Below are 21,535 nucleotides of genomic sequence, written 5' to 3' on the forward strand. Positions count from 1 at the left end.
ACATTAGGAAATCCATTTAAATAATTAAATTTAAGTTGTCAAAACATAAAACTTTAAAGACAACTTAAATTAAATATTTATTAAAGCTAATTAAAGTGACTTCAATGTCAACATCAAATTATAAAAAATAAAGTCACTTTACTATTAAAGGGAAATACTAAGAGACAGGAAGGGGAAATTGAAGAGTCACAGGGTTGTGCTTTAAAAGAACATTGAGAGGCACATTCAGATTATGCTTGGTTTATGTTTGGTTTTGTATTCTCTTGGAGAATTCAAGGAAGCTTTGGCTTTCAGCTGGTTTGGGGAGGGAAACCCTCAAGCTTGGAGGCGGTGGACGAAAACCCATTGCAGTTGGAGTTATCATGCATGTGACTCACATGTGCTTCAAATGCAATTTGCTGGAAATCCAATCTAACTGTTATTCCTGTAGCTGAGATTGGATGTAAGGTCATTATTCTGCTGATGTATTATGGCAATATACATATGTAGTTTTCAAACCTCGTTCTTTTCTACAAATAAAGATCTTTAGTTGTAAATTGTGTGTGAAAAATTGGATATTTTGGTGATTAAATTCATGCAACCGTTTTTATAAAAACTTGTGAAAAGTTTATATAAAATCTGGAGTAATATCCCTAGGGGGATATTTCAGTGGTATCAGAGCTAAAAATTCTGCCAACCTGTGAGGTTTTTTTTGAGTGACAAGGACAAATTTGTAGGATTCGAAAATTAATCTATTCAAAGTTTGGATGACTTTATTGTTGGGGAGTTAATTATTTTGAAAAAATATTAATATCGTCATAGCTGGGAAATTGGTATTTGATGTTGATTTAAATGTTTTGATTGAAAATATTTCAAATTCATAACATGGTCGGGCGAGTCTTGAACGCTTCATTCTCTGTGGCTCCTCACATCCAACACGGCAATCAAAGACTGGGCAATCTTTGAACGCTTTGAATATAAAACACTACCAATTATGTATTCTGATTGATTGGCGAGGCGAATGCCTATAAGTTCGGGTTCTATTACATCACTCCCATGAAAAATAAAGGCTCGACAAATTTGTACTGGTTAAACCACTCAATCTGGAAAGACGAAGGATGTCTGAGCTTGGGCAGATGAACAGGTAAAATATAAGGGCGAAATATAGGGCCATCATTGATTCTTTCCTAACTCAGAAAAGATCCTTAAAGCAATCCAGTGACATAAAATTTGTGCACACATCTCCAACATTTGTGAAATAATGGTTGTGAGAAGAGCATAGTCGTAGACACGTATAGATTCATTCCACAGCTTACAGTGCATGCAGTTAAAAAGAAACAGAAACTCGTTCCTAAAAATCAATGGGGCAAATTTCCCTTGTTAGGCGCTGATCCTCTTTTCATCTACCGGAGGCTCTGCTGTTGATGAAAAAGGCAGTACGATAACAGTTAGCCCCATTATCACCCAGCTGAGGAGAACGCAGGTATTGTTATAGGCGAATATTAGAATCCAGTGATGAAGGTCGTTTGAACTGAGATGGGAGTCTCTTTGCACGAGTCAATAGTGTCAAGGTCCATCTGGAAGGTCGCACAAGGGTCTCCATCGTTGTTGCAACTATAAGTAATCGAGGATTGAGAAATATTGGCAATTGTTCGGGAGGTGATTTTTAAAATAGCGGTGAGGAATATATTAAACGTAGTGTCTGTCATTGCGTTCTTTCTTGGAGACGTTACTTATTCGGGCAGGAAGATTATTCGCAGAAGCCGTTTTTTTAGCGAGTGGTCTAGCATTCGGTTTGATTCATTTCTATAGTCAGGCCTTTGTTTATTTGTGTTCATTAGCTTTATGATTGGCCATAAATATTGTCGGTGATGGTAGCCGAAGGTCTCCTTATAAGGATGTGTAATCTTTGGGAAGGTGAATAACGTACCCGTTTCTTTCGACAAGATCGACAGTTGGCAGACAATTCATTAGTGGAGATTCGGGAGCAGTTACTGGAAGAAGCTGCAAGAATAGTTTCAGATTGGGAGTCTTTGTAGCTGGGAATGATTGTGTATGCAAAACAAAATATATCATTGCCATAGAAACTAGAGGGAGTATAAGGCAATTGTAAGAATCGAAGTATTCACAGACATTGTTAGCTCAGTAGAAAGCAACAACGCTGTTACTGAGTGGGATTCAGTTCGAAGTGCAACATAAACCTTGGGTGAAGTAACTATTTCTCCTGACGTGGATAGACAATACAAGAGGTTTGTGGCATTGTAATGCAAACAGAAAGTTAATGCCGTCACAGCTAATAAACCCATTGGGCGTGAAGTATGAGTAGTTTAGCTTGGGCATATTGAGTTCATCATTGTATGGTTGGCATAACGCACAGTACAGATTTGTGAGCGAAGTTGAGGCACACAGGGAACAATCAATATTGCATTGACAGCTGGGTGTGAACAATACTAGAGATTGGGTGTGATAGTTTCAGCTGCCGCCTTGCAAGTGAGACCTCCTGGGTTAAGTGAACCGTGGTTAACACCCATTTCCTGAGTCGTATTGTGCCCGGAATCAGTTACACAGCTTGTTGTTGGAGAATCGACTGTAAGCAGCAGTCCTGAATGCACTTGGTATTGACAGTAATGAAGTCACAGTTTGTAGCAGGCCGAATTAGTGTGGAGTTGACATTGGTAGCAAAGACTTGCATCTGCTTCAGCGACATCTAAACCAGTTGATGTAATTCAGATTCTATGCATACTGTGCGACGATTCCATACTGTGTTTTCAGCGGCATCTCAAATCAGGTTCTCTTATCATTTGTTGTACAATGTTATTTCCTGATTGTGTTCAGTATTGGCCATATAGTGAAAGAGAGAAGAATCGTGACTGCTGTAGGATGAGAGTGTTGAAAATTTGGTAGCATCCATTTATGTTTTTAGTGATGGAAAATAGTATGCTGGAAGTTTTTTAGTTATGACTGTTCATGAAGAAAGATTCAATATGGTGATTGTGTAATCTAGAAAATAAAATTAATGGTTATATATAATGAATGTTGTCCATGCTTGAAAAATGCTATAAACTACAGTAAACGCATTAGGTATCATATAAACAATCAAAGAGAAAAAAAAAACAAGGAAGCTGCATGACAACTGTTTGACGGAATTAATTTTGAGTTGAAACATATAGTTTGAGCAGAACAGGGTGGTCCATTACATTAAAGAATAGTAGTGTGTTTGTTGTTTTATGTATGTTTGAAGTGTTATGAATGCTGCAAGAAGAAAACCTTTAAAACGCACCAGGTTCAACTAAACTTCAGTAAAAAAAAGTCTTCTTCAACCTTGGACAGGGCAGCCTGTTACAATGGAATCGGACAAACAAAAAAATCAGTCAATTTTTCCTAGTCAGGGCATCCTATTACGTGGTACACAGAAAAATTCCAGGAAAGAGAAAAATCTCTAAACTTAATTGTTTGACTGCCATCTCTGAGGAAATACCAAGAGAAGTGATTGTTAGGAAAAACTAGCAGCAGATAGACCACTGTTTTTTCTGTTCTCATCTTGGACAAAGTTTGTTAGTCTATTGGAAGAAGAATCAGAGTTCTGATTTTCAGTTTGAACCATGGCAACTGAAGATATTAAACATTTGGCAAGATCACTCTATGAAGTAGGTACTCAACTCAGTGATCAATTACGATCTAAGGATGATGTCATAAACATGCTAAAAAGGGTGGAAGACTGTTTGATCCTTGTTGAGCAGTCACCTTGTGATATGTTCCAGTTAGCTATGTCTCCTATAATGACTACTTTGAAACAACACTGGTGGTTAAGGCATCCAGATGATGAGATTAAGTTGGCAGTTGCTTCATGCTTATCTGAGATCATGAGGATTATAACACCCCAAGAACCTTATGGTGATGATACAATGAAAGAGGTTTTACAACTAGTTGTGGAGAGTCTACATGGGTTGTATAATGTCAAAGACCCTACTTTTGGTAAGAGGGCTAAAATTTTAGAGATTATTGCAAGGACAAGATCATTTGTCCTTATGTTGGATCTCCAATGTAATGAGTTGACTCTTCAGATGTTCAATTGTTTTATTGCTGAAATCAAGAAACGCCATTCAGATAAGGTGAAGACAAATATGTTCGACATATTGTCCATGATCCTAGATGAGGATGATGATATCTATAGGAAGTTGAAATCAGATTTGTTAGCTATTTGGAGAGAGGAGCTGGTAGTCTCACCTTGTGCTTATAAGTTCTCCAAAAGGTTGATTGAGCAGAAAATTGAAAGGTTCAGGGAACAGATGACTGAAAAGGAACTAATCTCCATGGGTTTACAGGTTTCGGGATCTCCAAAAAAAAGGAGGAACCAAATGAGAAGAGAGCAGATTTGTTTCACATGTCAAGAGGCTTGGACACCAAAACATAACTGTGGAGTTAATAAGGAGAAAAATCTATCGCAGCCAAGTAGAGATGAGGACCAAGTTATAGATGATAGTGCCTTAATTCATGAAGAACAAGCTGAAACAAATCCGCCTGATAGTTCCCAAGCAATGGAGAACGATATTATGGAGAAAGGATCAATTGCTACAAGTGAGAGGTATACAAAACTCCTAATTGGTGATTTGCAAATTACTATTGATAAAACTAGTGAAGAGAAGAACTCTTTTGGTGAATACATATATAATCACAATGCTGTCCCATTACTACATGTTGACGTGTCTAGAATCGCATTGCTGCAAACTCCATACGGCCAACGCAGAATAGAATAAACCAGCTGAGTATCCTATCCTCTCTTGAGATAAGGAAGTCCCTACTGCTATTTTCTACGTTTGATCAAAGGGGACAACCTCAAGGTTTCGTTTGTCAGGTCTTGACTACGGGATTTCTCAGTGGTTTGATGTGTTTATGCTAGAAACACAAGGGGGACTTACGGTGAGATAGGTGATTGATAGATGAGTTCCCTGGGATCTTTATGATCTTTCTTATCAAATGATTTCAATTGAGTTGATACTGTTTTCAATGGGACTGCGAATTCTCTTCATAAAAAAAAAAGGGGAAAAGGAGGGAAGGATAGGGAGAGAGAGATACATAAAATATAAATTTTAACTAAGATAGCAGATTCAGTAAACAGACGAACACCTCCAAATAACTAGACTAAGCATCACCAGCTGTTTTAGCACAATACTTGCATAAATCTAGTGCAATCTTCAAACGAAAATAGGATTTTCATGTTATCAACTACAACATTAGAACTTTTACATTCATAGTGAGTATTCAATAACCGAACTAAGGATGTGAAAGGTTCAGATTAACCATGCAGAGAGAAAGGCAATCAGCCATTCCCTAATGCTGTGAACTGCGAGGATTCTGTCGGATGTTTGTTTGAAAATGCTATATAAAGGAAATAAACATAACTGAAAAATTTATAAATTAATGAAGAAGGAGACCATGCACTCACAAGGAAATTTGGAAACAGTCTTAAGGTTGCATTAAATCCTGTAAATTTCGCTAGAGCTTTTGCAACAATTCAAGAACTTCTTACCAAATGAAGGAAAACCAGTCCCTTAAATAGGCTTCAAAAATGGATGAATGGCCAAAATCAAATCTAAACAAGTGGCCCAGATTCATCCATAAAACATGGCTGCCCATACCCATAAATGGAAGGCAAATATCAACAACCACCCCAAAATGAGCAATAACTACCCAAAAAGGATAATTAAAACTCATCCAAAATTATCCAAAAAGGTGCATTCATAAAGTTTTACATTTTAGTTGACTTGAAAGTCAAATATGACCCTTTTGGCCAAAAGTGCACTTTCCAAAATTTTAAAAAGGAAAAAAGTGCATTTTTAGGAAAGCACTTTTTCTTTTCCAGTTTCAAATCCTTTTATCAAAAATTGACTTTCTTCATGCAAATATTCGTGCCAGAGATCTCGACCTGCCGCACGTTCCTCACGAACATACTCCTGGAATCTGATACATAATTGGAAAAGCAGACTGAATGGAGGCATAGGAGGATGGCGAATTTTATATTGCATGCCCTCGAGGTATTGGTCTACCTACTTCAGACCATCTTGCCAACTGGAACAATTACGCTCAAAGCACAACATGTCCGAGTGGAATTGACCGGCAAAGCCTAGGTCCTTAGTGGAATAAGTGATCTTATTTGTTCCCATTCTTTCCTCCCAGTCTGGCGGTATCACTTCATCGGATTGGTCATTTACCCATCCTGAAACCATTGATCGAAGGATTATCTTGCCAAGTTCCTCCATGGTTTTCAGAATTACCTTGCATGCATTGTGTTCTCTATTGATGATTTCCTTCGCATCATTCTTCATGTTGATAGTCCAGTACCATTCCTTAAGAGTGTTGATGTTATGAGGATCTAGGATGGTAGGTAATGTAGGAATCTGTGCATGGGTCCAGAAAAGAGCGTTCCTGAGGGGAAGAGTAGTGGCAGCCACTTCCTAGATGTGGAGGGATTCCCTCTTTACCTCTAATAACTTAACCAAAGTGGTTTCTTGGTGGCGAGCCATTTCCTTCATTTCCTCAAGGATTCGTTCTCCTCTTCTTCTGATGCCTTGTATCCATTCCTTGACGGCCCTTGCGGTGTCCTGTACTCCTTCAAATTTTGTTGTGGTCCTCTGTGCCAATGTTGTCGGGGGAATGTGGGATTCGGAGGCATTGTGTAATGGTCTCAGGAGTTGATCGATGTACCCTTCGGCCTGCTCAGCACGAGCTCGATACATATCCTTCTCAACTGTTATCTCTTCAAGTTGCCTAAGTATGTTCTGCACTGAATCCTTGAATTCCTCCTTTTCCTGTGCCTTAGTGGCTCGTCCAATGGGGATAGTCGTGATGCTATAATCTGCCAGTGTGATCTGATCTGCTGGCTTATCTACAGGCGGGGTGGCAATGTGGAGAGTACGGTTCCTTTGCTCATCTTTAGTCATTCTGGAATATGCCTTGGGCTTTTTCTTCCCCTTAGCTTTAGCTTGGTCTATGCGTGAGAATAAGTCCTCGAGGTCGATAGGTGGTTTGGTAGCGGCCTTGCGCTGGGCTCTAGCAATTAACCATTCTTGAGGCACTGTTTGGGCTCATGACATGGTTAAGTTTGCATTCTATTCTTTGAGGTTTTCAGCCGACTCATCACAAATTTGCAGCTGTTCTGTTACCAGAGGGGTGGAGGAGGTGCCAAGTTCCTTACTTGCAGCTGAACTTTCTCCCATTTCACTGAACAATTGTCTGGCGCCTTCGTGTGATGGTTTCTCTTCAGTCCTTCGAGCTCGCGTGTCTCCTCTGCCTTTTGCTCTCCTTCAACGGTAGAGTCATCTTTCGTTGTATTATGGAGCAATAGTTCATGGCGGCTCTGTTGGGTGGGTTCATGCACTTCGATCCCTTGAATGGATGGAATCTCTCCTTCCTCTATTTGGTTACCCGGTTGGGTTGATTCAATGGCCCTTAGCTTAGCTTCTAGCATGTCGAGTGCGGGAGGATCATCAGTTCCAAACGCATCAATGTCACTTTGAGAAGGCAGAGCAGGTATATAATCTAATTCTACTACATCGTCGGACGAACTGGGGTCCTTTGACGATGAAGTGACCTCTGGTCTTCTTATAGGAATCTTTTCCCTTCTTGTTCTCTTGGACGTCCGAGTCCCTCTACAAGCCTTAGCCTTTTTTCTCTTCTCAGGTTTCTCAATTTCTTCTTTGGGTGCACTGGACGTTCCTTCATCTTCGAAAGACTGAGAATCGAGGCTGCCCATTAGGTGGTAAGTGAACTGGACTCCCTCATGAATTAGCCTCTCAATCTGCTGATGTAACCATTGGTCTGTATATCTTGCTGGGGCTGCCATGACTGCCTCAAAATCAGTGATCGGGTCCTGGTACCAATCAACGCCTGGCAAAAGATGCCTTATTGCCTCAAATTCCCGGACTTGGGAGGCAATTCCCTGAATCTGTGAGTTGATCTAGGACCCGGCGATATTCAAAGAGCCGCATTTGCTGCACACTCAGCCTAGAATATTCACGTCTCCGGACTTCGTAGTCATCAGAGCAATTTTTCCAATAGTCTTCAATTGATTCCTTTGCTCCGTACCGCCTGCCATAGGCTCTCTTTGCCAGATTATCGTGATCGAAATATTTTCTCAGAAAATGCTCTTGTAGGCCATAAGAGGCCAGCTCTGCGAGGGATTCCTCTTCTAGGGTGGGGGTCTTCAGATGGACATCCTGGTTGCCTATAATCATGGGGAACACGAATCCAACCTGCTTGCTTTCTCTGAGTAAGATGTCGGTCGGACGTGACTGCCTTGTGACCTCCATAAGAACTATTTTGCCGGTTGGGTATCGTGGAAGTCGGAGAGGGGCACCATCAAAGCCCGCTATTCGGATATAGGAGAACCTTGGGAACTGGATGAACCAGGCTCCGTATCTCTGTACTAGAATAGTAGCTTGCTCTGAGAGCCTTATGTGCAGTCCTCCCTGCATTAGCTTGACCAGGCGCATTGTGAAGGCGTCATTGACGTGCTCATATTGGCCAACTGCATAAGCTGGGCTGCTCTTTCCTCTCTGAGCTATATCTTGGTAATGCAGCTGCGGGTAACAGTCATAGACCTTTACCTGACAAGGCCCATTCCCGATTTCACCTTTCATTATCAAACCTGGCAACGGCTGGTTCTTGGCGAACATGTAGACCAAATAAGAGGTCATAGTGAAGTATTTCTTTGTTTCAAGCTCTATCAGCTGAGTGTGGATGTTGTCGCTTATAATCTGGGCCCAGTCGAACTTGGACTTCCCAGCGAAGACTTTCTCTATGAAATAAAACATCGACTCCTCAAAGTAGTTGGATTTGGGAAGTCCCATAACCCTGCTGAGTAATGTGACCATATCCCCATGCTCATTATGAAAGTCACTTCTTGGGGTCTTTTTCCCAATTCTAGTGCTTGGAAGCCTTCTCTCCTTGTACCACTCTTCCTTGATCAGTGTTCTGCATCTGGCCGGATTCATATCATATGCCCCTTGTGCTTCATCTATAGTCGTGGCCGTGGGGTTGTTTGGGAAGGGAATGTCGAATGCGTCGCCAATGTCCTCAGGAGTGAAGTTGGCGAGAGTCATATTCTCAAGGAGCACCAATCTGGAACCTGGCTGATAATGTCGGGCAGCCTCTACCACTAACTCATAGTTTTGTACTGCTGGAGGAAATCCCGCCGCTTGGGCGATGCCACTTTCCACCATCTGTCTAGGCTTGCCATATGCGTTAGGGGAGAAGACCCGATTCCTGAAGTCCTGAATGTCAATATGGCCTAGGTCGGTATCACCGACATTGTCCCAAACGCTCTGAACTTTTGACTCCCTCAATCCCCCTCTTTGATACTGGTACTTCATCCTTTCAACTTTGCGTGGGATATGTGATTTGGATGCTCGCGATGTCTCGGTTGTAGCGGGCGTCTTTGATGATTCTACCGCCGACTTAGGCATTTATCCTGCACAGCCGGACACGGATTATGAGGCGATATAAAAGAAGTAAGGCGGGTTAGATAGAGAATATGTCAGCATTCAGGGATTAATTCAAAATTTAGATTGGAAACAGAGTGACATTGCTAGCTGAGAGCTTGATTGAGCAAAACATTTATTCATGAAGCTTTTGATCACGAATTTATATTTAAGCACTTTCTGGATTGATTTTCAAAAGGGACAAAGCTCGAAAAGTTCTCCTAAGTTTTAAAAATGCAATTTCTGGTTAAATCTTAGGAGCAAATTCTAATTTTCGACTGCTTTGAATGACACTTTAATAATCGGAAAAAGATGTGAATTTTGAAGGCTTAAGCACTTTAATCAATTTTGCCCAAGCATGCATCCAATTTATAAATATTTCGGACGATCAAGAAAGACAAAGCGTACTTACCTAATGAGAATGGATGGCGAGAAATTGCCCGACTTGTTGTGCAAAGACGAATGGATAGTTCTGCAAATTTTGGAATTTCAACGATTATCCTTCAATTCTAATTTTCGCGGTTTGGATTGGAAAAGAATTTGTAATGTCGGGCTTAGACTAAGCGATTTTACCTTGGGCAATTGGTAATCTGAACTTGAATGTTTGGAATGGTTTGTGTCAACGTTTTACCTTGAATGCAATTTATACTCTCTGGGTTCCCTTTGAAAATCGAACGCGATCCTCCCGTACGCGAACTTCGGCAGTATGGAGGGGTTTTGCAAACTTCTAAACTTCACGCTTCGTTCCCAAATCGCAAACTTCGAAGCTATGGCGTTGTGATCTTCAAAGGAATGGAGGGGTTTTACCAATTTCAAATTCCTTATTTGCCCTACGCGTTGCGACTTTGGGCTCTATGGCAAATTTTGGAGCTTGGAGAGGTTTTGCAAACTTACACTGCACTTTTAAACCCTAAGTGCGAACTTCGGATGGCTTGGCACATTTTTGCGATTTTTAAATAAACTTCGGACCATTCATCTTTTTTGCAACTTAAATGAACTTCGGACCATTCATCGTTTTTGCAACTTAAATGAACTTCGGACCATTCATCCTTTTTGCAATTTTCGAAGCTTTCGCGATTTTGCCACTTTGGAGTTTTTCGGACCTTTTGCCCATTTTGGAATTTCGGAGTTTTCAACGCTTTTTGGTGAATTTTCAAACTTTCAAATTTCGGCCCCAGGGTCCGAATTTAGACGACTCAAGTGGATTTCGATCCTTGGGAGGCTTTTTGCAAATTTAAAGGCATTTTCGGACCTTTTGCCAGTTTTGTTAAAATTTCGGCCCTTGGGTCCGAAATTTGGCCCATAATGCAATTTTGGCAACTTAAGTGAAATTTCTGACCTTGGACCAATTTTCGCAATTTCAGACCTTTTGGAGATTTTGTGAGTTTTAAAGCATTTTCGGATCTCAAGGCCATTTTGGGAATTTAACAAATTTTGAAATTTCTCTCAATTTGGCCTGAAAGTCCGAAATTCGCCCTTAGAGCGATTTTGGTGATTTTGGCAATTTTAACTTTCTCCTCGGGAAGCGCGAGCTTGGGCACTTGGGCAAGCTTTGTCAGCCTTGGCATTTTGCCAGGAAATTCACTCCTCCTTCTCCACCAGCAGGCGAAAATCATCCTTCATTCAAATCCCGTAAACTTCGTAAAGACAAACCTCATGGAATCTATATCATCGCTCTTATGCGAAAAAACAGCAACTTTGGGTTCTTGTGCGACCTTCAAATGCTTTTCTTTGCTTGGTGGGCTTTGCCAACTTCTATCACCTTATGCCTATCCAATGCGATTTCACAATTTTGAACAATCTCTTGGCATCGTGCCCAAAGGCTAGACTAGCCTAATGGAATCATCGGCTCTTTTCTTTCAACATCATCACTTCAAGGACCAGTCGCGGACTCGCTTGAAAGGACACAAGACGCTTTGCGCGAAACTCAACAAGGCGAAGACGAAAGGCTCAAAAAAGGGAGGGGGGGCCCTGTCGGCGATAGGGAGCGTGTGCAACACACAACACTACATCATGAAGAGTGCATGGCTTCGTCTAGAGAACCCATTAAGTGTGATAGTAATAATGCTTCCACAATTGAGAACAAACCAGAAAATTTACTATGCTACAACCCATGTTTCTTAGATGAATTTGAAATTAAACCTTTATCATTGCAAGATTTGAAGGATAGATTTTCAGTCACAGAGGAGAGAATTATGCAAGTATTAACAAGGGCAAATGAATCTCACAAATACATTGAGGACCTTACTTGGAAAGCTCAAATTGAGGAGAGACACAAGGGAGTTGCAAGTGGAGTCACTAGTACTCAATTGGGCACAATCAAAGAAGCTTTTGAAAGGATGAAATCAGATTACTTGCAGCTGCTAATGGACAGGGATCTTGCTATCAAATTTGCGGAAGACAAGGAAAGTGAGATTGATGATCTCTGTTACCAACCAAGCATGACCCATTTCTCTCTACACAAAACAGAAAATCAGATGCCTAATATGTCTACAACCAAGGAACAAGAAGTTGATACAAGGGAAATGGAGATCAAACAAATAGTAGTTGGGATTGATGAACTCTTAAAGGAAGAATTGGGAGACAATGATCCTAGCAATTCGCATACTAAAGACATCCGAGAAGTTGATGAAAGGATTGAAGAATTCCACAAGGAAACACCTTGCAGCCTTGTAGCTTCATTTGAAGAAGATGCATTTGATACACCACCACCTTTGTTCACTTGGGATGAAGATATGACACAAAGGTATGGTAGCAATTCTGAATTTTGTAACAACAGTCATACTTCTTTACACCATCATGAGGTAATTACTTTTTCACATGAGGATGTTGATAAGCAAAGTTTTTCTAGTTTTGAAATTTCACTTAATGGTGATCAATCCATGGGTGAAGAAGTTGATTTTCTTGATGAAACTTGTAGTGAATCAGACTTTCACGTGTTATCAGTGTTGGGCAGTGAAAGTGTATACACCACATTCTTGAGATAGTCATCTATTTCTCTTGATGGGGCAGCGGTATATTTGTTGCTTGGTGACTTCATACTCTTTGATTTCTTTTGGACTAGTGGCTGTCCTAGTTGGAATCATATAGCACTTCCTGATTTTACATTGAGTACATTAGTGATTCAGTGGTATGGGAGTGTTGATGAATGTTTCTCTTGGATAGAGATGGAGTGTGGGGGTTTTCCTTTGATTGGCATTGGTTTGGTGACATGTTTGAAATCATTTATGTTGCTGATAAGAGTTATGGCAGTGAGTCTGGGTATTCCTTCATGTTGGTTTATGGGCATGAGAGGGTTTTGTCCTTGTGTTCTACATGTGTGGACGATTACTTCAAGGTGAATGGTTGACAGATTCTTTCATTACTTATAGTGGGTTCTACAAGTTGATATGGGATCCAAGTAGTGATATGTTTGGTGCATTGGCTCTTGCGGACCATGATATGCTACTACACCATGGGTTTACAGATGTTTCAGTCAGCATGGTGCAGCGGATTTGTACAATAGTGTTCTTGAGGATGGTTTGGGATCTGTTGGCGTGTCAAAAGTCGCATTCCTGCAAACTCTATACAGCCAACACAGAATAGAATAAACTTGCTAAGTATCCTATCCTCTCTTGAGATAACGAAATCCCTAATGCTATTTCTGACGTTTGATCAAAGGGGACAACCTCAAGGTTTCGTTTGTCAGGTCTTGATTGCGGGATTACTCAGTGGTTTGATGTGTTTTTGCTGGAAACACAAGGGGACTTACGGTAAAATAGGCAATTGCTGGATGAGTTCCTAGAACTTTAATAGTCTCGCTTATCGGATGGTTTAAGTTGGATTAATACTGTCTTCAGCAAGACTGCAGATTCTTCTTGATAAAAAAGGGGAAAAAGGAGGGATAGAGAGATAGGTGCAAAAAATCTAAATTACTTAACTAGATAGCAAATTCAGTAAACAGATAGACACCTCGAAATAACTAAATTAAGCATTACCAGCCATTTAAGCACGATACTTGCATCAATCTAGTGCGATCCTCAAGGGAAAATTGAATTTTCATGCTATTAAATACAACATCAGAACTTTGACATTCATTCAGTGAGCATTCAATAACCGAACTAAGCATATGAAAGGTTTAGATTAACCATGCGGAAGGAAAGACAATCAGCCATTCCCTAATGGTATGAACAGCAAGGATTCTATCGGATGTTTACTTAGAAAATGCTATATAAAGGAAAGAAACATAACTGAAAATTCTAGATTAATGAAGAAGGAGACCATGCGCTCACTAGGAAACTTGAAACAGTCTTAACTTTGCATTAAATCCTGTAAATTTCGCCAGAGCTTCTGCAACAATCCATGAACTTCTTACAAAATGAGGGAAAACCAGTCCCTTAAATAGGCTTCAAAAATGGATGAATGGCCAAGATCTAATCTAAACTAAAGGCCCAGATTCATCCATAAAACATGGCTGCCCATACCCATAAATGGGAGGCAAATATCAGCAACTACCTCAAAGGGAGTAATAACTACCCCAAAAGGTAATTAGAACTTATCCAAAAATAATCCAAAAAGGTGCATACACAAAGTTTTACATTTAGTTCACTTGGAAGTCAAACATGACCCTTTGGCCAAAAAGTGCACTTTTCAAAATTAAAAAGGAAAAAACGCTTTAGGAGAGCACTTTTTCTTTTTCAGCTTCACACCCCTTTTCCAGGAATTCATCCTCGTCGTGCAAATATTCTCGCCAAAGGTCCCGACCTATTGTACGTTCCTCACGAACATATTCCTGGAACCTGAGGCACAATTGGAATAGCAAACTGAATGGAGGCATAGAAGGATGGCGAATTTTATACTGCATGCTTTCAAGGTATTGGTCTACATGCTTCAAACCATCCTTCCAGCTGGAACGATTACACTCGAAGCACAACATGTCTGACTGGAACTAACCAGCAAAACTTAGGTCCTTAACGAAATAGGTGATCCTATCCGTCCCTAGTCTTTCCTCCCAGTCCGGCTGTATCACTTCATCGGACAGGGCATTTTGCCATCCCGAGACTATTGATCGGAGGATCATTTTGCCGAGTTCTTGCATGGTGTTCAGAATTGTCTCGCATGCATCGTGTTCTTTATCAATGATTTCTCTTGTATCATTCTTCATAGTGATAGTCTAGTACCATTCCTTAAGGGTGCTGATGTTATAAGGATCTAGGATGGTGGATAATGTAGGAATCTGTGCATGGGCCCAGAAGAGAGCTCTCATGAGGGGAAGAGTAGTGTCAGCCACTTCATGCATTCTAAGGGATTCCCTCTTTACCTCTAATAGCCGGACCAGGGTGGCCTCTCGATGGTGAGCCATCTCTTTTACTTCTTCGAGGATTCGTTCTCCCCTCCCTTTGATGCCTTGTATCCATTCTCTGAAGGCCCTCGCAGTATCCCGTACTCCTTCAAATTCTGTTGTGGTCCTCTATGCCAAGGCCGTCGGGGGAATGTGGGATTCGGAAGCATTGTGCAATGGTCTCAAGAGTTGATCGATGTATCCCTCGGCCTGCTCGGCACGAGCTCGATACATGTCCTTTTTAGTTGTTATCTCTTCAAGTTGCCTGAGCATGTTCTGTACTGAATCCTTGAATTCCTCCTTTTCCTGTTCCTTAGTGGCTCGTCCGATGGGGACAATCGTGATGCTATAATCTGCCAATGTGATCTGATATGCTGGCTTGTCTACAGGCGGGGTGGCGATGTGAAGAGTACGGTTCCTTTGCTCATCTCTGGTTATTCTGGAATATGCCTTGGGCTTTTTCTTCCCCTTGGCTTTAGCTTGATCTATACGTGAGAAGATGTCCTCCAAATCAATGGGTGGCTTTGTGGCGGCCTTGCGTTGGGCTCGGGCAATCAACCATTCCTGAGGTACAGCTTGGGCTGATGCTATGGTTAAATTTTCACTCCGTTCTTTGATGTTTTCAGCCGTCTCATCACAAATTTATAGCTGCTTGGTTACGGGAGGAGTGGAGGAGGTGTCAAGCTCTTTGCTTGCAGCAGAGTTTTCTCCTACTTCACTGAACAATTGTTTGGTGCCTTCATGTGATGGTAGCTCTTCAGTCTTTTCGAGCTCGCGAGTCTCCTCTGTCTTTTGCTCTCCTTCAACGGTAGAGTCATCTTTGGCGGTGTTATGGAGCAGCAGTTCATGGCGACTTTGTTGGGTGGATTCATGTACTTTGATCTCCTGAATGGATGGAATCTCTCCTTCCTCAATTTGGTTACCCGGCTCGGCTGATTCAATGACTCTTAGCTCGGCGTCTAGCATGTCGGGTGCAGGAGGATCATTAGCTCCAAATGCATCGATGTCACTCTGGAAAGGAGGAGCAAGTATATAATCCAATTCTACTACATCGTCGGACGAACTAGGGTCCTTTGACGATGAAGTGACCTCTGGCCTCCTAATTGGAATCTTCTCCCTTCTTGTTCTTTTGGATGCCCGAGTTCCTCTGCTGGCTTTAGCCTTCTTCCTTTTCTCAAGCTTTTCAATTTCTTCCCTAGGTGCACTGGAAGTTCCCTCATCTTCGGAGGACTGAGAATCAAGGCTACCCATTAAGTGGTAAGTGAACTGGACTCCTTCATGAATTAGTCACTCAATCTGGTGATGCAACCATTGGTCTATATATCTTGCTGGGGCTGCCATGACTGCCTCAAAATCAGTGATCGGGTCTTGCGACCAATCAACGCCTCGCAAAAGATGCCTTACTGCCTCAAATTCCCGAACTTGCAGGCAATTTCCTGAATCTGTGAGTTGATCTGGGACCCGGCGGTATTCAAAGAGTCGCATTTGCTGCACACTCAGCCTAGAATATTCACGCCTTCGGACCTCATAGTCATCAGAGCAGTTTTTCCAATAATCTTCAACTGATTCCTTTGCTCTGTAGCGCCTGCCATAGGCTCTCTTCGCCAGATTGTCGTGATCAAAGCATTTCCTTGGAAAATGCTCTTGTAGGTCATAGGAGGCTAGCTCTGCGAAGGATTCCTCTGCCTGGGTGGGGGTCTTCAAATGGACATCTTGGTTGCCTATGATCATGGGGAATGCAAATCCAGTTAGCTTCCTATCTCTAAGTAAGCTATCGGCCGGACGCGACTGCCTAGCGACCTCCATAAGAACTATCTTGTCGGTTGGGGACCGTAGAAGCCGGAGAGGGGCACCATCAAAGCCAGCTATCCGGATGTAGGAGAACCTTGGGAACTGGATGAACCAGGCTCCGTATCTCTGTACTAGAATAGTAGCTTGCTCCGAGAGTCTTATGTGTAATCCTCCCTGCATTAACCTGACCAGGCGCATTGTGAAGGCATCATTGACGCGCTCATACTGGCCAACTGCATAAGCCGGGCTGTTCTTTTCTCTCTGAGCTATATCCTGATAGTGAAGTTGTGGGTAACAATCATATACCTTTACCTGATCAGGTCCATTCCCAATTTCACCTTTCATTAGTAAACCTGGCAGTGGCTGGTTCCTGGCGAACATGTAGACCAAATAAGAGGTCATAGTGAAGTACTTCTTTGTCTCGAGTTCAATTAGCTGAGTGTGGATGTTGTCGCTTATAATCTGGGCCCAGTCAAACTTGGACTTCCCAGCAAAAACTTGCTCTATGAAGTAAAACATCCACTCTTCAAAGTAGTTGGATTTGGAAAGTCCCATAACCCTGCTGAGCAATGTGACCATGTCCCCATGCTCATTGTGAAAGTCACTTCTTGGGGTCTTTTTCCCAATTCTGATGCTTGGAGGTCCTCTCTCCTTGTACAACTCTTCATTGATCAGTGTTTTGCATCTGGCGGGATTCATATCATACGCCCCCTGAGCCTCATCTATAGTTGTTGCTATAGGGTTGTTTGGGAAGGGAATGTCAAATGCATCGCCAATGGCCTCAGGAGTGAAGTTAGCGAGGACCATGTCCTCAAGGAGCACCAATTTGGAACCTGGTTGGTAATGTCGGGCAGCCTCCACTACTAACTCATAGTTTTGCACTGCTGGGGGAAATCCTACTGCTTGGGCGATGCCACTTTCCATCATCTGCCTAGGCCTGCCGTAGGCATTAGGGGAGAAGACTCGGCTCCTGAAATATTGGATATCGATATGGCCTAGGTCAGTATCACCGACATTATCCCAAACAATCTGAACTTTTGACTCCCTCAATCCCCCTCTTTGATACTAGTACTTCATCCTTTCGACTCGGCGAGGAATATCTGATTTGGATGCTCACGATGTCTCACCTGTAGCAGGTGTCTTTGATGATTCTATCGCTGATTTAGGCATTTATCCTGCACAGTTGGACATGGATTACGAGGCAATAAAAGGAAGCAAAGCGGGTTAGATAAAGAATATGCCAACATTCAAGGATTAATTCAAAAATTGTATTGGAAGAACAACATGATTTGTTAGCTAAAAGCTTGATTGATTTAAACATAAATAGTTATGAAGCTTTCGACTGCAGGTTTATATTTAAGCATTTTCAGGATCAATTTTCAAAAAGGACAAAGCTTGAGAAATTTTCGTAAGTCTGAAAATGCAATTTCTGGCTGATTCTTAGGAGTAAGTTCTGATTTCGATTACTTTGCACGTCGCCTTATAAACGGAAAGAGATGCAATTTTGAAGTTTTAAGCATTTTAATCAATTTTTGCACAGACATCCATCCAATTTGTAAGCATTTCAGACGATCGAGAGAGGTAAAGCGTACTTACCTGGGGAAAATGGACGGCGAGAAATTGCCCGATTTGCCCTGCAAAACGGATGGGAGAGTTCTTCAAATTTTGAATTTCAACGGTTAACTTTCTAATTCAAATTTTCGCGGCTGCGGTTTGAAAAGAATTTGCAGTTTGAGTTTCAGACTTAGAGATTTACCTTGGGCGAAATGGTAATGGAACTTGAATGTTGAAAGGGTTTATGTCAGCGATTTTACCTTTGATGTAAATTGTGCTCTCTGGCTCCACCCTTCAAACCTTACGCGATCCTCTCTCACGCGATTTTACCCTAACTTTGGCAGAATGAGGGAATTTTAAAAAAACTTCAAACACTTTGCAGTTTCATCCTCCAAATCGCGAACTTCAGCGCTATGAGGGTTTTTGTAGACTTCTTAAACTTCGCATTTTCATCTCCCAAATCACGAACTTCGGATGCTTTCGCATTTTATCCCCTACTGCACTCTCTGCATTGTGATCTTCGGAGGAATGGGGGATTTTGCCAATTTCGCTCTTTACTTTCCCCACGCCTTTCCTCCGGATTGCGATTTTCGGGGATATGGAGGCCCTTTTAAAACTTTAACTTTGTCTTCACTTAAAGTGCGAACTTCGGCACTTTTACCCCTTTTTGCAAATTTCGGACTTTTGAACGTTTTGGCAACCTTTTAACTTTTTCGGACCTTTTGTGGGTTTTGCCAACTTTTGAACTTTTGTCATTTCACTTAACGGGTCCGAAATTCGGCCCTTTGGGCATTTTTGCCAACTTTTGAACCTTTGTCAAAAAGTGCGAGTTTTGGCACTTGGGCAAGTTTGTCAACTTTTGAACTATTGTCATTTCACTTAAGGGGTCCGAAATTCGGCCCTTTGGGCATTTTTGCCAACTTTTGAACTTTTGTCATTTCACTTAAGGGGTCCGAAATTCGGCCCTTTGGGCATTTTTGCCAACTTTTGAACTTTTGTCATTTCACTTAAGGGGTCCGAAATTCAGCCCTTTGGGCATTTTTGCCAACTTTTGAACTTTTGTCAAAAAGGTCGAGTTTTGGCACTTGGGCGAGTTTGTCAACCTTGGCACTCCTTTTTTTTTTTTTTAATATTCGCTCCTCTTTCTCTTCCAGCTGGCGAAAATCGTCATTCATTCAAATCTCGTAAATTCTGTAAAAACAAACATCATGTAATCTCTCATCATTCTTATACGAAAATCGGCGTCTTTGGGTCCTTATGCGACCTCCAGACGCACTGTTCTTTTACTTGGTGGACTTCGCCAGTCTCCATCATCACACGCCCATTCAAGGCGATTTCACAAGCTTGAACAATCTTTTGGAATTCATGCCCGAGGGCTCGACTAGCCTAATGGAATCACCGGCTTCTTCGTTCAACATCATCACTTCACGGACCGGTCGCGGGCTCACTCGAAAGGACGCGAGACACTCTGCACGGAACTCAACAGGGCGAAGACGAAAAGGCCCAAAAAAGGAAGGGGGACCCTATCGGCGACAGGGAGCGTGTGCAACGCACAACAGGATCAAGGTACTAGCATGCAGATCCATGATTGATTGAGGACAAGCAATCTTTAAGGGGGGAAGACTGTAATGTCCCCTTTTTGAGACATTACGAAATCTATTTAAATAATTAAGTTTAAGTTGTCAAAACATAAAACTTTAAGGACAACTTAAATTAAATATTTATTAAAACTAATTAAAGTGACTTTAATGTCAACATCAAATTACAAAAATAAAGTCACTTTACTATTAAAGGGGAATACTAAGAGATGGGAAGCGGAAATCGAAGAGTCACAGGGTTGTGCTTTAAAAGAACATTGAGAGGCTCATTCGAATTATGCTTGGTTTATGTTTGGTTTTGTATTCTCTTGGAGAATTCAGGGAAGCTTTGGCTTTCAGCTGGTTTGGGGACGGAAACCCTCAAGCTTGGAGGTGGTGGACGAAAAACCATTGCAATTGGAGTTATCACGCAAGTGACTCACATGTGCTTCAAATGCAATTTGCTGGTAATCCAATCTAACTGTTATTCCTATAGCTGAGATTGGATGTAAGGTCATTATTCTACTGATGTATTATGGCAATATACATATGTAGTTTTCAGACCTTGTTCTTTTCTGCAAATAAAGATCTTTAGTTGTAAATTGTTTGTGAAAAATTGGATATTTTGGTGATTAAATTCATGCAGCCGTTTTTATAAAAACTTGTGAAAAGTTTATATAAAATCTGGAGTAATATCCCTAGGGGGATATTTCACAAAACTTGTAAGGAAGTATTCCAGAAGCCCAAAGGACTTCCACCTAAGAAAGTGGTACTGCGGGAGATCCACTTGGAACCACTTTACTCTCTTTCAAACCTTGGCTTGTATGGTCTATCAATTTTGGATGCAAACGAGGTAAACAAACAACTTCAAGCTTTATTAGTCAGGGTATTATCTGTCCTAGCACATCTCCATGCGGCTCTCCTATTGTCATGGTGCCAAAACAAACAAATATATATATTTGTTATAGACCCTTGAATAAAATAGCTATCAAGAACAAGAATCCTCTTCCACCAATTGATGACTTGTTAAATTAACTCCAACATCCCAAGCAATTCCTTAAGATGGACTTAAAGTAGGGTATCAACAAATGCAAAAAAGGAATATGTGTAAAACAACTGCCAAGGCAAGGTGAAGTCAATATGAATGGCTTACTTCCCATTCATTTGTGTATTGCTCTTGTGACTTCCATGAGATTGACAATCAGATGCTGCAATGGCATTCAGCAAGATTTATGAAGAGCATCAAATGCAATTAAGACAATTTTTGCAAGTACTAAAGGAGAACAAGCTTCTGCAAAATGAAAAGATATGTGATTTTGTACAACATTCACTACACTACTTGGGACATGTGATTGGAAGAGGAGATTTTATAATTAACCATACAAAGATAAGGAGGAAGAGGGCTATCAATCAACCCAAGCCTTCCAATATGACCAAGACAAGGAGCTTTGTATGAGCTATTGAACATTTTTTGAAGTTCATAACAGCATTCTCCACATTTGCAGCACCCTTGCATTCGATAACTGAAGTATTAAGTCTTTTACTAGGTGTAAAAATCAGCAATGTAGATTTCAAGAATTGAAATGTAGAATCAGCAAAGCAATGAGTTTGGCACTAGCTAATTTGCAACTCTCATTTGAAATGTTAACAGGTGCACATGATCACACCATAAGTGTTGTTCTACTGAAAGTAAGCCAGAATGCTATAATTCTAAACTTTTCCATGGGACAATTTACTATTTCATGGGACATGGGAACCATTGTTTGTACAGGTCACTAACTTCAGTATTTGTAAACACAATTAACACTACAGCAACAAAGGCACTACAAATAAAT

The 21,535-nt window shown here is 41.2% G+C and overlaps 2 protein-coding genes across 2 annotated transcripts in view; one reads left to right on the forward strand and one right to left on the reverse strand.

Moving 5' to 3' along the window:
* The window catches only part of LOC131859068 (uncharacterized), an 87,715-nt gene that overhangs the window by 32,175 nt on the left and 34,005 nt on the right, over positions 1-21,535 (reverse strand). The window lies entirely within an intron of this gene.
* On the forward strand, positions 3,582-7,293 carry LOC131859069 (sister chromatid cohesion protein PDS5 homolog C-like). Its single transcript, XM_059212592.1, has 2 exons — positions 3,582-4,564; positions 7,131-7,293. Exons 1-2 carry the CDS (start codon positions 3,582-3,584, stop codon positions 7,291-7,293), a joined length of 1,146 nt encoding a protein of 381 aa, XP_059068575.1.

The sequence above is a fragment of the Cryptomeria japonica genome, chromosome 10 (genome assembly GCF_030272615.1).
Source record: "Cryptomeria japonica chromosome 10, Sugi_1.0, whole genome shotgun sequence".
Taxonomy (NCBI): domain Eukaryota; kingdom Viridiplantae; phylum Streptophyta; class Pinopsida; order Cupressales; family Cupressaceae; genus Cryptomeria; species Cryptomeria japonica.